Source organism: Heteronotia binoei, chromosome 14 (assembly GCF_032191835.1).
Source record: "Heteronotia binoei isolate CCM8104 ecotype False Entrance Well chromosome 14, APGP_CSIRO_Hbin_v1, whole genome shotgun sequence".
Taxonomy (NCBI): domain Eukaryota; kingdom Metazoa; phylum Chordata; class Lepidosauria; order Squamata; family Gekkonidae; genus Heteronotia; species Heteronotia binoei.
The window spans coordinates 3,130,465-3,144,031 of record NC_083236.1 but is presented as its reverse complement, the minus strand read 5'-3'; the positions used below and the strand labels follow the sequence as shown (position 1 = coordinate 3,144,031).

General features: G+C 41.5%; 1 protein-coding gene across 1 annotated transcript in view; it reads right to left on the bottom strand.

Moving 5' to 3' along the window:
• Nucleotides 1-13,567, bottom strand: part of LOC132582788 (uncharacterized) — a 43,930-nt gene that overhangs the window by 18,625 nt on the left and 11,738 nt on the right. The window contains exons 2-3 of the mRNA XM_060254505.1: nucleotides 7,638-7,683; nucleotides 3,617-3,692 (exon numbers count right to left, since the gene is read on the bottom strand). Of these exons, the coding sequence (XP_060110488.1) occupies nucleotides 3,617-3,626 (10 nt within the window). The 5' untranslated portion in view covers nucleotides 3,627-3,692; nucleotides 7,638-7,683. The remainder of the gene's footprint in view (nucleotides 1-3,616; nucleotides 3,693-7,637; nucleotides 7,684-13,567) is intronic.

Genomic DNA, 13,567 nt, shown 5'->3' with positions numbered 1-13,567 from the left:
GAGGAAAATCAGTTAGGCTGCTCAGTGATTGCTTATGGCTGTTTCTATGTCCTGACTTGTGTTGTTTGACTTTTTGGGCTTAGTTCTGAGCAGGGCCAGTCCTAGGGTGTTTGGCGCCCCAGGCAGACTTACTGCCTGTGTGCCCCCTCTGCAGGGGCACCCCCAAGCTGCCCCCCTTCTGTCTTCTCTGTGGCGCCACAATGTGCCTCCGTGCTCTGCTCCACCCCACCGGCGCACTCAGAGAAGCAATGCCAGCCTTGTGCTTATTAGGGTTGCCAAGTCCAATTCAAGAAACATCTGGGGACTTTGGGGGTGGAGCCAGGAGACATCGGGGTGGATCCAGGAACAAGGGTGTGACAAGCATAATTGAACTCCAAGGGAGTTCTGGCCATCACATTTAAAGGAACCGCACACCTTTTAAAATGTCTTTCTTCCATAGGAAATAATGAAGGATAGGGGCACCTTCTTTTGGGGCTCATAGAATGGGACCCCCTGGTCCAATTGTTTTGAAACTTGGGAGATACTTTGGGGAGGGTCACTAGATACTATACTAAAAATTTGGTGCCTCTACCTCAAAAAACAGCTCCCCCAGAGCCCCCGAAACCTCCAGATCAATTCCCCATTATACCCTATGAGAATCAATCTCCACATAGAGAATAATGCTCAGCAAACGTGAGAGGATGCAAGGACTACAAGTCCCAGCATGCACCTCGTGAAGGGAGGCCAGACTGGAGCGAATAGCAGGCCGGTGGTGGGCGGGTCTTTGTAACTCGGAGGAAGGGAGAAGCTTGAAGCCAGGCAGGGAAAGAGACATGATGCCATTCCACCCCCCACCCCTGCTATCAGATTTTTAGGGAGCGGGGGATTAGGCTGCTAATCCAGGGGTCCCCCGGCAGGGCGGGGGGGGTTGGGAAGCCTAGTGCTTATCCACTTTGGCAGGCATCATAGTAGACTGTTCTCTTAATAGAGAACAGGAAGAGGCTTCTCTTACCCCTCCCTTCTGGAACGGACAAGCCTCGTTCTGATCTCTATTAAGAGAGAGCACTCTACTGATGCCCACTGAAGCAGGTAAGCATGAGGCTGCCATCGCTCCTCTTAGCATGCCAGGGAAGAGATGCCCTGCCCGTTGCTTAATTGCTGCCATGAGCCAACGGCCGCGGCAATTAAACATTTGTCTTGGGTACCGGGAGGGGGAGGAGAGCCCAATTTGGCACCCCCCCCAGCGCCCTAGGTGCTGGTTCTGAGCTACTTCAAGCAGGTCTGTGGAGAGGCACCATGATGAAAGTATTTAAGACCCCAACTTCCATCCCACAAATTGCCCTGTCAACAAGTCCCTTTTAAAACAAACAAAAGTTGTTTTTCCCTGGGTGGTGAGGCCAGCAATGCATCCTGGAGACGAGGTTTGATCCAGGGGCCCATTTGCTGATACCTAATCTAAGGGCTGGGAATGGAGGAAGAACCAAGCAGAAGCTGGTTCTTATCATGAGACAAACAGGTTCGTGATTGTTTGTGATTTCTATGCCAATAGAAGAGGAACATCTAATGTGTTAGCACCTAACTGTATATTGTCTTAATTTATGGGTTTTAACTTATCTATTTAAATGGTTTTATTGTTCTATGATGGTGATCGCAGCATGCCATGACTTGGATGTAAGCTGCCCTGAGCCCACCTTGGCAGGGAGGGCAGGGTATAAATCGAATTAAACATTAAAAGTATTTGGATTGGATTGGATGTGATCTAACAAGCAGCAGGTCAGCCATAGGTGGAGTCAGCATTCATAGAATCACAGAGTTGGAAGGGATCTCCAGGGTCATCTAGTCCAACCCCCTGCACAATGCAGGAAACTCACAAACACCTCCCCCTAAATTCACAGGATCCACATTTCTGTCAGATGGCCATCTAGCTTCTGCTTAAAAACCTCCAAGGAAGGAGAGCCCACCACCTCCCAAGGAGGAATCCTGTTCCACCGAGGATCCACTCTGACTGTCAGGAAGTTCTTCCTAATGTTGAGCCGGAAACTCTTCTGATTTTATTTCAACTCCTTGGTTCTGGTTCTACCTTCCGGGGCCACAGAAAACAATTCCACATCATCCTCTATACGACAGCCCTTCAAGTACTTGAAGATGGTGATCCTGTCACCCCTCAGCAGCCTCCTCTCCATCCTCAGCTCCTTCAATCTTTCCTCATAGGACTTGGTCTCCAGACCCCTCGCCATCTTCACATTGCTCCCATCGCATTGCTCCCATTCCAGGCTTCCTTCTGGTATTGAAGCTAAGAATGGGGTGGGGAAAACCTAACCAGAGAAATGCTCCTTTTGGGAGTATCCCTCCACCTGTTTCTGCTGCTGTACATGTAAGTGAAGCAGATGTGCAAATGACAGCTTCATCATCACCACATCTGTATTGGAATCTGTTATATGCACACTGGCATGCACCCAGCATGTTCTTCTTTGAATGTAGCAAATGTGCAACCATTTCATGGTATAGCCATTCTGTGGTAGCTTAAGGAGAAGGTGAGTCTATCACAGGAGTGGCCAAACTGTGGCTCAGGAGCCACATGTGGCTCTTTCACACGTTTTATGTGGCTCTCAAAGCCCCCATAGCTCCATCAGCTGGCTTAGAGAAGGCATTTCTCTCTTTAAATCACTTATTTGAGCCAAGCCAGCTGGCAGCTTGAACATAACATAAGAACATAAGAGAAGTCATGTTGGATCAGGCCAATGGCCCATCCAGTCCAACACTCTGTATCACACAGTGGCCAAAAATTTATACATATACATATATATATATACACATACATATATATACACACTGTGGCTAATAGCCACTGATGGACCTCTGCTCCATATTTTTATCTAACCCCCTCTTGAAGCTGGCTATGCTTGTAGTCGCCACCACCTCCTGTGGCAGTAAATTCCACATGTTAATCACCCTTTGGGTGAAGAAGTACCTTCTTTTATCCGTTCTAACCCAACTGCTCAGCAATTTCATTGAATGCCCATGAGTTCTTGTATTGTGAGAAAGGGAGAAAAGTACTTCTTTCTCTACCTTCTCCATCCCATGCATACTCTTGTAAACCTCTATTATGTCACCCCGCAGTCGACGTTTCTCCAAGCTAAAGAGCCCCAAGCGTTTTAACCTTTCTTCATAGGGAAAGTGTTCCAAACCTGTAATCATTCTAGTTGCCCTTTTCTGCACTTTTTCCTATAATATCCTTTTTGAGGTGCGGTGACCAGAATTGCACACAGTATTCCAAATGAGACCGCACCATCGATTTATACAGGGGCATTATGATACCGGCTGATTTGTTTTCAGTTCCCTTCCTAATAATACCCAGCATAGCATTGGACTTGGAGAATGCATTTGAAGTTAAAGTTGCTTTCTTTTACCCCCACCTCCCCCCATCTATTTACTTTCCTTCCATCCTTCCTCACAGCTCTCAAACATCTGATGTTTATTTCTTGTGGCTCTCAAATGCCTGATGTTTATTCTATGTGGCTCTTACGTTGAGCAAGTTTGGCCACCCCTGGCTGCTGGTCTATCATTTGCCAGATGGGATGGAATATAAACAGCCTTTTTCTCCAGTTAACTTCATTCAACACCGATAAAAGGATACAAGGAAACATGACCAGATGTCCAGTAGTAAATGGGTGTAAATTATTAAGATTTCCAAGTATTACTCTGATTGCTTCCTGAAATATGTAAAGGAAGGACTGAAACTTCATTAGCACTTGCAGATTTCTAACCTCTAAAACACATAACAAATTACCCTCATTAGAAATAAGACTAAGAAATAAGGCTTGCAAGTTGCTAAAAAAAAAATCCTTTAACACATATCAGAATTTCAGCAACTTCTTGCACCACATTATACAGTAACACACTAAACCCTTGAGACGTTCAATAAAAGAAAAGCAACAATTAAGAGAGTTTTCTTCTTCCTGGTTTTGCACATGACTATGGATTCTTCCACAAAGGAGGAGGATGTTTAGGGGGAGTATTCTTGTGTGCTCATCAGAACATCAGACCCACAAGCCACCCCGCAGCCTTGGTGCCCCGCTGACCCTGCTAGCAGAAATATGCTGTAGAGAATTTAAGAGCAATATCACCATTGTTCATTTCAAAATGCCACCTTAACTCTTGCGCAATGCAAGTTGCTTTTAAAGTTATACCTCCCAATGATATGGGGTTTGTAATTATTTGACAAACCAAGAACAAGAAGAGGGGAAGAAAAACTTAACCCATACAAACTAAATTAAGAAACCAAAAGGTTACCATAAATATAAGGGCTAAATAGTATCACTTTAAAACATACAACATAAACATTATCAAATATACCAAAATAAAGTATGTCACAGAAGTGAGTACACCCCCTCAAATTTTGTAAATATTTAAGTATATCTTTTCATGTGACAACACTGAAGAAATGACACTTGGCTACAATGTAAAGTAGTGAGTCGACAGCTTGTATAACAGTGTAAATGTGCTGACCCCTCAAAATTACGCAACACACAGCCATTCATGTCTAAACTGCTGGCAACAAAAGTTAATACACCCCTAAGTGATAATGTCCAAATGGGGCCCAAAGTGTCAATATTTTGTATGGCCACCATTATTTTCCAGCACTGCCTTAACGCTCTTGGGCATAGAGTTCACCAGAGCTTCACAGGTTGCCACTGGAGTCCTCTTCCACTCCTCCATGATGACATCACGTAGCTGGTGGATGTTAGAGACCTTGCACACCTCCATCTTCCGTTTCAGGATGCCCCACAGATGCTCAATAGGGTTTAGGTCTGGAGATATGCTTGGCCAGTCCATCACCTTTACCCTCAGCTTCTTTAGCAAGGCAGTGGTCTTTTTGGAGATGTGTTTGGGGTTGTTATCATGTTGGAATACTGCCCTGCGGTCCAGTCTCTGAACATGCTCTGCTTCAGTATGTCACAGTACATGTTGGCATTCATGGTTCCCTCAATGAACCATGAACTCCCCAGTGCCGGCAGCACTCATGCAGCCCCAGACCATGACATTCCCACCACCATGCTTGACTGTAGGCAAGACGTACTTGTTTTTATACTCCTCACCTGGTTGCCTCCACACACGCTTGACACAATCTGAACCAAATAAGTTTATCTTGGTCTCATCGGACCATAGGACATGGTTCCAGAAATACATGTCCTTAGTCTGCTTGTCTGCAGCAAACCGTTTGCGGGTTTTCTTGTGGCTCATCTTTAGAAGAGGTTTTCTTCTGGGACGACAGCCCTGAAGACCAATTTGATGCAGCTTGAAGAGTATGGTCTGAGCACTGACAGGCTGACCCCCCACCCCTTTAACCTCTGTAGCAATGCTGGCAGCACTCATATGTCTATTTCTCAAAGCCAACCTCTGTATATGATACTGAGCATGGGCACTCAACTTCTTTGGTCGACCATGGCAAGGTCTGTTCTGAGTGGAACCTGTCCTGTTACACCGCTGTATGGTCTTGGCCACTGTGCTGCAGCTCAGTTTCAGGGACTGATGGCCTATAGCCTAGGCCATCTTTATGTAGAGCAACAATTCGTTTTTTCAGATCCTCAGAGAGTTCATTGCCATGAGGTGCCATGTGGAACTTCCAGTGACCAGTATGAGGGAGTGAGAGCGATAACCTGCTCCCCCTTCACACCTGATACCTTGTACCACTAATAAGTCACATGACACCAGGGAGGGAAAACGGCTACTTGGGCCCCATTTGGACATTATCACATAGGGGTGTACTCACTTCTGTTGCCAGCAGTTTAGACAATAATGGCTGTGTGTTGCATAATTTTGAGGGGACAGCACATTTACACTGTTATACAAACTGTAGACTCACTACTTTACATTGTAGCCAAGTGTCATTTCTTCAGTGTTGTCACATGAAAAGATATACTTAAATATTTACAAAATGTGAGGGGGTGTACTCACTTCTGTGACATACTGTACATGTATTTATTACAAATTAGATAAAAAAAAAACAGATAAAGGCCCAACAATAGCCACAAAACAATAAATCATACCTAGGTATCAGCAGACAATATATGTGACCAAAGCATAGGCATTTCAGCCAGTTCAGCCTGCCTCAATGGGCAAACATATATATTGCACATTAGCTCCAGGTAGTTCCATGAATACTGAAAATAGGATCAATTAAAAATGATTTTATAAGGAATCTCAGTGACTCAAAGCAGGGATGATGATGATAATTATTATTATTATTATTATTATTATTATTATTATTATTATTATTATTATTATTATTATATCCCGCCCTCCCCTGCCAAAGGCAGGCTCAGGGCGGCTCACAGGACATGATGTTTACCATGATTACAATAAAATACAATCATTCCTATAAAACAATTTAAAATATAAAATATAGTTGAATTACAGTCATAAATTAAGTTAAAAGTTAAATAAAATAATTAAACATTGTAAGTTATTATTTAAGGTGCTACAATTCAGGATATGTGTAGGATGGCTAGATGTCAATTAACCAGGTTCCATCTTAAAAGCGAGCTGAAAGAGGGCGGTTTTGCAAGCCCTGCGGAAGTGATTCAGGTCTCGCAGGACTCGCACCTCCTCTGGTAGTTGATTCCACCATTGGGGAGCCATTGCTGAGAAGGCTTGCTCCCTAAATAAAATACAGAGGCCTCATTTTCAAACACCTTGTTATGTTTTGTGTTGTATTGGGGTCTTCTTGTCTGAGCTTGAGACAGGCACTCCTTGCAAACCAGGATCCTAAAGCCTGGAAGAACTGGCCAGTCAGGATGCTAGGCATGTAGCAACTTGTAACAAAGAGATGCAAATGAAGGATTCTGGAATAAGCCAATCAGGATGCTAGGCATGTAACAACTTGTAACAAAGCGATGCAAATGAAGGATTCTGGAGTGAGCCAATTGGAATAATTGTTGCCTGCTAGGGGGGCGTAGTTAACCATGGCCAGAGTGTATATAACACAGGTGATCGAACTTGCTTAATGCAAGAGCCACATAGAATTAAACATCTGAAGTCGGAGGGAGGGAGGGAGAGGAGGAAGGGAAATAGATGGGGAGGAGGGATAGGGAGGTGGAAATAAAGCAACTTTAACTTTAAATGTATTCTCCAAAGAGACAAATGCCTTCTCCAAGCCAGTTGATTGGGAGGGGGGGTGCTTCAAGAGCTCCACAATATTTGTGAAAGGGCCACATGTGGCTCCCGAGCCACAGTTTGGCTACCCCAGTATATAATGGGTGAAGTGCCTGAGCTGTTTGTGACTGTGTCTTCTTGCAATAAAGCAGGACTTTTTTGTAGAAAAAGCCCAGCAGGAACTTATTTGCATAATAGGCCATACCTCCTGATACCAAGCCAGTCAGAACTATGTTCCTGCTCAAAAAAAGCCCACACCTCCAGCCCAGATCATTTACTTATGTCTTCAGAGAGAAAGATGCATAATCAAAGACACAAGTATAGGACCAGGACAGAAGGTATTTGAAAATGAGACCTCCATATTTTATGCCTGCCTTGAGTCACTGAGATTTCTTATAAAAATATTAACTGATCCTATTTTCACTATTGTTTTCTCAAGGCACAGAGGATCAAAGCTAAATTCTACATTACGATTTCTGATACAATGGCACTGGATATCTCACCTCTAGTTCCTTATTGACAATGTTTTCATGAAGGTCAATATTAGTACTGCAAAAACACATAATAGCAATTGATTTCAGAACTGAAGGGCAAATGTGCACTCCAGCATTCTAATACGTAATTCAGATCAAAGTCTACCACATTGTCTCCAACAGTCAGAAGCTCCTCGACAGGCCATACACAGAGCTTAATAAAGACAGTTGCCCTCCTCAGTTGGTCACAGCATCTGGCACTCAGGAGTATATAATGCCTCCAAACAGGGAAGCTTCATTTTAGCTACTTTCCCCCTCCCAAATCTGAAAATGGTCTGTGGCCTTAATTATAGAAATCAGTCATTGTTAATATGCACATTTAAAAAACATTTTATGCCACTGGTAATTGGGATATGAACCACTGCATCACTCACTGGCGGAAGACAACGATCAAGGGTGTCACACAGCAGGGGACCCAGAGGGGCCTTTTAGGGTTGCCAAGTCCAATAAAAGAAATATCTGGGGACTTTGGGGGTGGAGCCAGGAGACATTGGGGAAGAGCCAGGAGCAAGGGTGTGACAAGCATAATTGAACTTCAGGGAGTTCTGGCCATCACATTTAAAGGGACCATACATCTTTTAAATCCCTTCCCTCCATAGGGAAGGATAGGGGCACCTTCTTTTAGGGCTCATAGAATTGGATCCCCTGGTCCAATCTTTTTGAAACTTGGGGGGTTTTTGGGGGGGAGGTATTGGATGCTATGCTGCAAATCTGGTGTCTCAACCTCAAAAAAACAGCCCCCCCCAGAGCCCCAGATACCTGTGGATCAATTTTCCATTATTTCCTATGAGAATAAGTCTCCATAGGGAATAATAGAGTTCCCTCCCCTCCCCCCATTTTCTCTCTCTCACTCACACACGCTTAACTGTCTCTGGTGCAAGTGGGCAGCCGTGTTGGTCTGAAGCAGTAGAACAAAGCAAGAGTCTCTGGTGCCTCCACAACCAGGTCTGGAAAGTACAGGGGCTATGCTGCTCTTTTACACACACACACTCACTTGTCCGAAAGGAAAGCAAAATAAACAGAGGGGCTGCACTATCAGGAGGTCTGCTGCTGCTAACCCTTCCCCATGAAGTAATTCCTGCTCCAATTTAAAGGCACACACATTTTAAAACTGTACCTGTTTGCAGGTCCTGCCTAAGATCTAGTCGGCCAGCTGGCTGGGGAAAGCCTGTAAAACCCGGGAATCCCCTGGTTGGGACCTGGGGATTGGGAAGCCTAAGGGGAAGGGAAGGGGCAAAGAGAAGCTGCGGCAATGGGACTGGGTGGGAAGGGAAGGGCCGCCATTCCCCCCCCTCGCTTCCAGATTTTTGGTGAGCGGGTGAGGAGGCTCCAAATCGGGGGGTCCCCCGCCCGGGGCGGGAGATTGGGAAGCCTAGGCCTTCTACTGGCTGCCACTAATCTGGTAAGGGCCTGTCTGGGAGGGCTCAGAGCACCCACCCTGTTGGGTCTGGTTTTGGATTGCTAGACTGGTCAAGCAGCTGTCCTTCCCTTCCCTTAGCAGAGTGCTCCTTCTGAGCTTCAGTGCAGCAGCGTGGTCTAGTCTAATATTTACTTCACTATCCCACAAACTGCACAGAGAGCTTTGTTTTAAGTTAAGAAACCAATACTGGTGGATTAATTTAAAGAAACATAACATAAAACTGTAATGGAGAGAACAGAGTGTCTAAACTATTCTAACTAACTGGCCATCTGCTTTGTTCAGAGCAGGAGAAGAGACAACATGCTGCATGCAGGGAAGAAGAAGAGAAGAGGAGAACAAGGAGGAAAGAAGTATTTAGAGTACAGTAACATATTGTATCCCTAAGTATCACTAAGTATCCCTTTAACTTCCAGTATTTTTCAACATATTTTTGAAATTTCTCCCATTCTTTTCTAAATTTCTCCATATTGTTACTGTACTCTAAAGAAACAATAAAAACATTATGTCATAAGAACAATATATCGCACTTTCACCCCGCCTCCTCTTCCCCTTTTCTTGACCCCCGCCGGTGTTACTTAAACTTAAAAAAAAAAACAAGGTAATTTTATCAAATCAAGAATCTTCGTTTTAAAGTTCTATAAAAAACAAAGAGAAACATAAAAAAAAATTAGTCCATTATTCCATCACAGTTCAACTATTATCAAAAATCACTAAGTATCCCTTTACCTTCCAGTATTTTTCAACATATTTTTGAAATTTCTCCCATTCTTTTTTAAATTTCTCCATATCATTTCACTCCAAGAAATAGTTTTTAAAATCCAATCCCATTTCTCTGGTATTTTATCTTGCTTCCATAACTGCGCATATAATGTCCTTGCTGCTGAAGCAGATACCACACCAACACTCTATCTTGTTTCAGAAAACTTTCCATTTGTAATCCCAACAAAAACGAGTCTGGAGACCTCTTAATGTCATAACCTAAAATTTTTGACATTACTTGCTGGATCATTTGCCAAAATTGCTTTGCCTTTTCACAAGTCCACCACATATGGTAGAAAGATCCTTCATGTTTTTTACATTTCCAACACCTGTCTTTCACCTGATTGTTCATTTTTGCCAGTTTCTTAGGTGTCATATTCCATCTATATAACATTTTGAAACAGTTTTCTTTAATATTATAACATGTCGATATTTTCATAGAGTTCTTCCACAAATACTCCCATGGTTCCATTTGTATTTCTTTGTTGAAATTAATTGCCCATTTAATCATTTGAGATTTAACTACTTCATCTTCTGTAGACCATTTCAATAATAATTTATAAATTCTTGAAATCAGTTTTTCATTATCTCCCAACAGCATTTTTTCCAGTTTCGTTTGCTCTTGTGTAATACCTTTGCTTTTAATGTCCTGTTCCACCAAACTCTTAATTTGTTGCAGTTGAAACCAATTTTATTTATACTTTAATTCTTCAATTGATTTGAGTTCCATCTTTCCTCCCTGTATCTTTAATAATTGATTGTACGTTAACCATATCCCTGCATCAGTTTCTGAAGATAATTTTATTACTTCCTTTGGCACAATCCATAATGGCTTTCTCTCATCACAATACTTTTTATATTTTACCCATGTACTTAGAAGTTTTTTTTTATGTAATGATGTGAGAAAAAGCCATCCATCTTATTTTTCCTATAAAACATATATGCATGCCAACCAAAAATATTTCCATGACCTTCTAAAACCAGCAGTTTCTTATTGAATAACGTCATCCAATCTTTAATTCATACCAAACATATTGCATCATGGTATAATTTTAATTTCGGTAATTGGAAACCTCCTCTTTCTTTTGCATCGGTTAAAATTTTCATTTTAATCCTTGGTTTCTTGCCTGCCCATACAAATTCTGAGACTTCTTTGCCATTTACTAAATTGTTTATTATCCTTCACAATTGGAATTGTTTGAAATAGAAACATAATTCTTGTTAGAACATTCATTTTAATTGCAGCAATTCTGCCCAGCATAGACAAGTTCAATTTATTCCATTTAATCAAATCGTCAATTTTCCACCAAAGGTTTTCATAATTATTTTTATACAAATCTATATTTTTCATAGTGATTTCCACACCTAAATATCTTACTTTCAAAGCAACTTCACACTCTGTTATCCTTTGCAATTCTTCCTGTTGACTCTTTGTCATATTTTTACACAAAATTTTCGATTTTTTCTTTATTTATATAAAAGTCTGCCAATTCTCCATACTCTTGAATTTTACAAAGCAGCAATGGTGTCACAAATAAGGGATTTTCATTGATAAACATTACATCATCAGCAAACGCTCTGTATTTGTAAGAAAAACCTTTTAGTTTCAGCCTCTCTATTTCTTTATCTTCTTGTATTTGCATAAGCAAAATCTCTAATGTCATTATGAATATCAATGGAGATAAGGGGCAACCTTGCCTTGTACCTTTGCTGATTATCATTTTCTAAGTCAAATCCACATTTATACAGAGTCTTGCTTGTTGCTCAGTATATATCGTCTTAACCATTCGCATAAAAGCTTCTCCAAGTCCTAATTTCTCCATCACTGCAAACATAAAGTCTCAATTCACATTGTCAAAGGCCTTCTCTGCATCTGCAAAGAATAATGCCACCTCTTTTTCAGGATGCTTCTCATAATATTCAACAATATCTATAACAGTCCTAATGTTATCTCTAATTTGTCTCCTGGGGAGAAATCCTGCTTGTTCCTCTTTAATAAAATTATTCAAATACTGCTTGAGTCGTTCTGCTAGTATCCTAGTATATATTTTGTAATCAATCAATATCTTTATTGCATTAGCAAAAATATTGCCATAGCAACCAACCAAATACAACAATAAGATGAGAGGGAATGAAGAGAAAACACAAGGCAGCATCCAGTACCTCATTCCATACTACGATAAAAAATCATACAATCCTAAAGTATCTAGAATAAAATGTCAATAAAAATTTTAAAACCTAAAAATCTATACATTCTAAACTTTTAGAACCTTAACAATCTAAATTTAAAATTTAAAACATCAACAAAATTTAACCAGGACTACACTAAAAAAGAACTGAGAGTGATAATAGGGAGCGATCGATGAGGCACGGTCTTCATTTTCTTTTCCATGATGACAGCCACAAACCTTGCAACTTGAAAAGTAGTGTATTTATCTCTATCAGATAGTAAAAAAACTAATTTCTCCTGATTTGACTTCCCAAGAAGAGACAACAGAATAAGACCCAAAAACCTATTCCGTTCAGAGTTAAAATCAGGGCAATAAAACATGGCATGAGAAAGATCCTCAATAGAAGTTTGGTCACAAATACAAACTCTTTTCCGATAAGGAATCTGCCTAAAGCGACCTTCATTAGCCAATAAAGGTAATAGATCAAAGCAAGCCCTCGTAAATGCTTTCCGAAGCTTGGGATTCGCTAAAGTAACAAAATATGAAGAAAATATCGGATACGATAAAGATAAGTGATTATAAATCACAGCTGCTTTCAATTCACCTATAGTTCCCATGTCAGCTTGAATAGATTGATCTAACAATCTTTGCTTGACTAAGGATTTAGCCGTGTCAAACCCAAGAGAACCCAAAAAATCAACTGAAAACCCAAGCTTGGCCACTATATTCAGAACAAAACTGCGCCAAGACCTATCCTTCATTTCCCCATACGCCAAGGTTAACAGTTCTGGAGCCATATGAAAAATGATCTTCAACCAAAAGTTGATAGTTATTTTATAAACTAAAGTAGTTATCTGAGGTAAAGATAGCTCCAGTCTAGTCATTGGCGAAGGTGTTGAAGGGGGAACCGCAAGAAGCCTACGCGTTAATTTATTCTGGGAAACTTCAAGAGGGTGGAGATTACCAGGGGCCCACACTGGCGCTCCATATATCAGCTGCGGTAATAATTTCCTTTGATATATCTCAACAGTTGGGCGAACCAGGCATCCACCTCTTCTTCTATAAAATCTCAGTAACCCCATCATCGCCTTTTCAATATTATGGTTAGCAGAATCAATATGAGGGGCCAAAGAGCCTGAGTGGTGGAACAAGACACCTAGGGAGGGAACCTGTTCAAGTGGTATCCCATCCATCTTCCAATTATAGTATTTAGGTCTTTGAGCAAAGACCATAATCTTGGTTTTATCATAATTTATGTGTAATATGTTATCCTTGCAATACTGGCTAAAGCGAGCCAATAATCTTCTCAGACCAATTTGGGTATGAGAAATTAAGAGGGTGTCATCTGCATATAGCAGAGTAGAGATGAATTTCTCACCAACTTTGACTGGAAAAAAGTGGGGACCTGCCAGAAAATCTACTATGTCATTCAAGTATAAATTAAAAAGAAGGGGAGCCAAAATACAACCTTGGCGAACACCTTTTGTTGTTTTAACTGCGCTGAACAATTGGCCATACGGGCCAAATCGGATCCTCAGGCTTGTGTTGGA